The sequence below is a fragment of the Sinocyclocheilus grahami genome, unplaced genomic scaffold (genome assembly GCF_001515645.1).
Source record: "Sinocyclocheilus grahami isolate Dianchi unplaced genomic scaffold, SAMN03320097.WGS_v1.1 scaffold248.1, whole genome shotgun sequence".
Taxonomy (NCBI): Eukaryota; Metazoa; Chordata; class Actinopteri; order Cypriniformes; family Cyprinidae; genus Sinocyclocheilus; species Sinocyclocheilus grahami.
Window position 1 is genome coordinate 339,788 of NW_015505427.1, and position 379 is coordinate 340,166.

The 379-nt window shown below is 62.8% G+C and overlaps 1 protein-coding gene across 1 annotated transcript in view; it reads left to right on the plus strand.

The window, feature by feature from the left end:
- Positions 1 to 34: 34 nt before the first annotated feature.
- LOC107598233 (biogenesis of lysosome-related organelles complex 1 subunit 4-like) overlaps positions 35 to 379 on the plus strand; it is a 6,950-nt gene continuing 6,605 nt past the window's right edge. Inside the window, exon 1 of the mRNA XM_016289511.1 lies at positions 35 to 379. This exon is cut by the window's right edge and continues 2 nt beyond it. Within this exon, the coding sequence (XP_016144997.1) occupies positions 93 to 379 (287 nt within the window). The 5' untranslated portion in view covers positions 35 to 92.

The following is a 379-nucleotide window of genomic DNA, read 5'->3' on the forward strand; positions in this document are numbered from 1 at the left end:
GTTCTCTGACTGGCTGTTAAACCCGCGCATGCGCACATGCTGCTCTGCGTTCACTTGCACATAAACAAGAGCAGTGCAGTGGACAGCGAAACATGGAGCATCGCTTTGACCGCGCGGCAGCGGTGCTGTCACCGCTGGAGGAGTCCAGCGCGGAGGTGAGCAGAGACAGCGGCATCGTGTCCCAGAGCGCCAGCAGCCTGTCTATGGTGAGCGAGGCCCTGAGCAGCGGCACCGTGTCTCAGAGCCCGAGCTTCGGCGCTGCAGTGGCCCCGAGCCCGAGCTCCGCAGCCGGAGAAACCCAGCCGGAGCAGACACGAGACGACGAGCTCCTGACACACACCGCCATCACTTACTCCTCTTATATCAGAGCCAGCGCGGA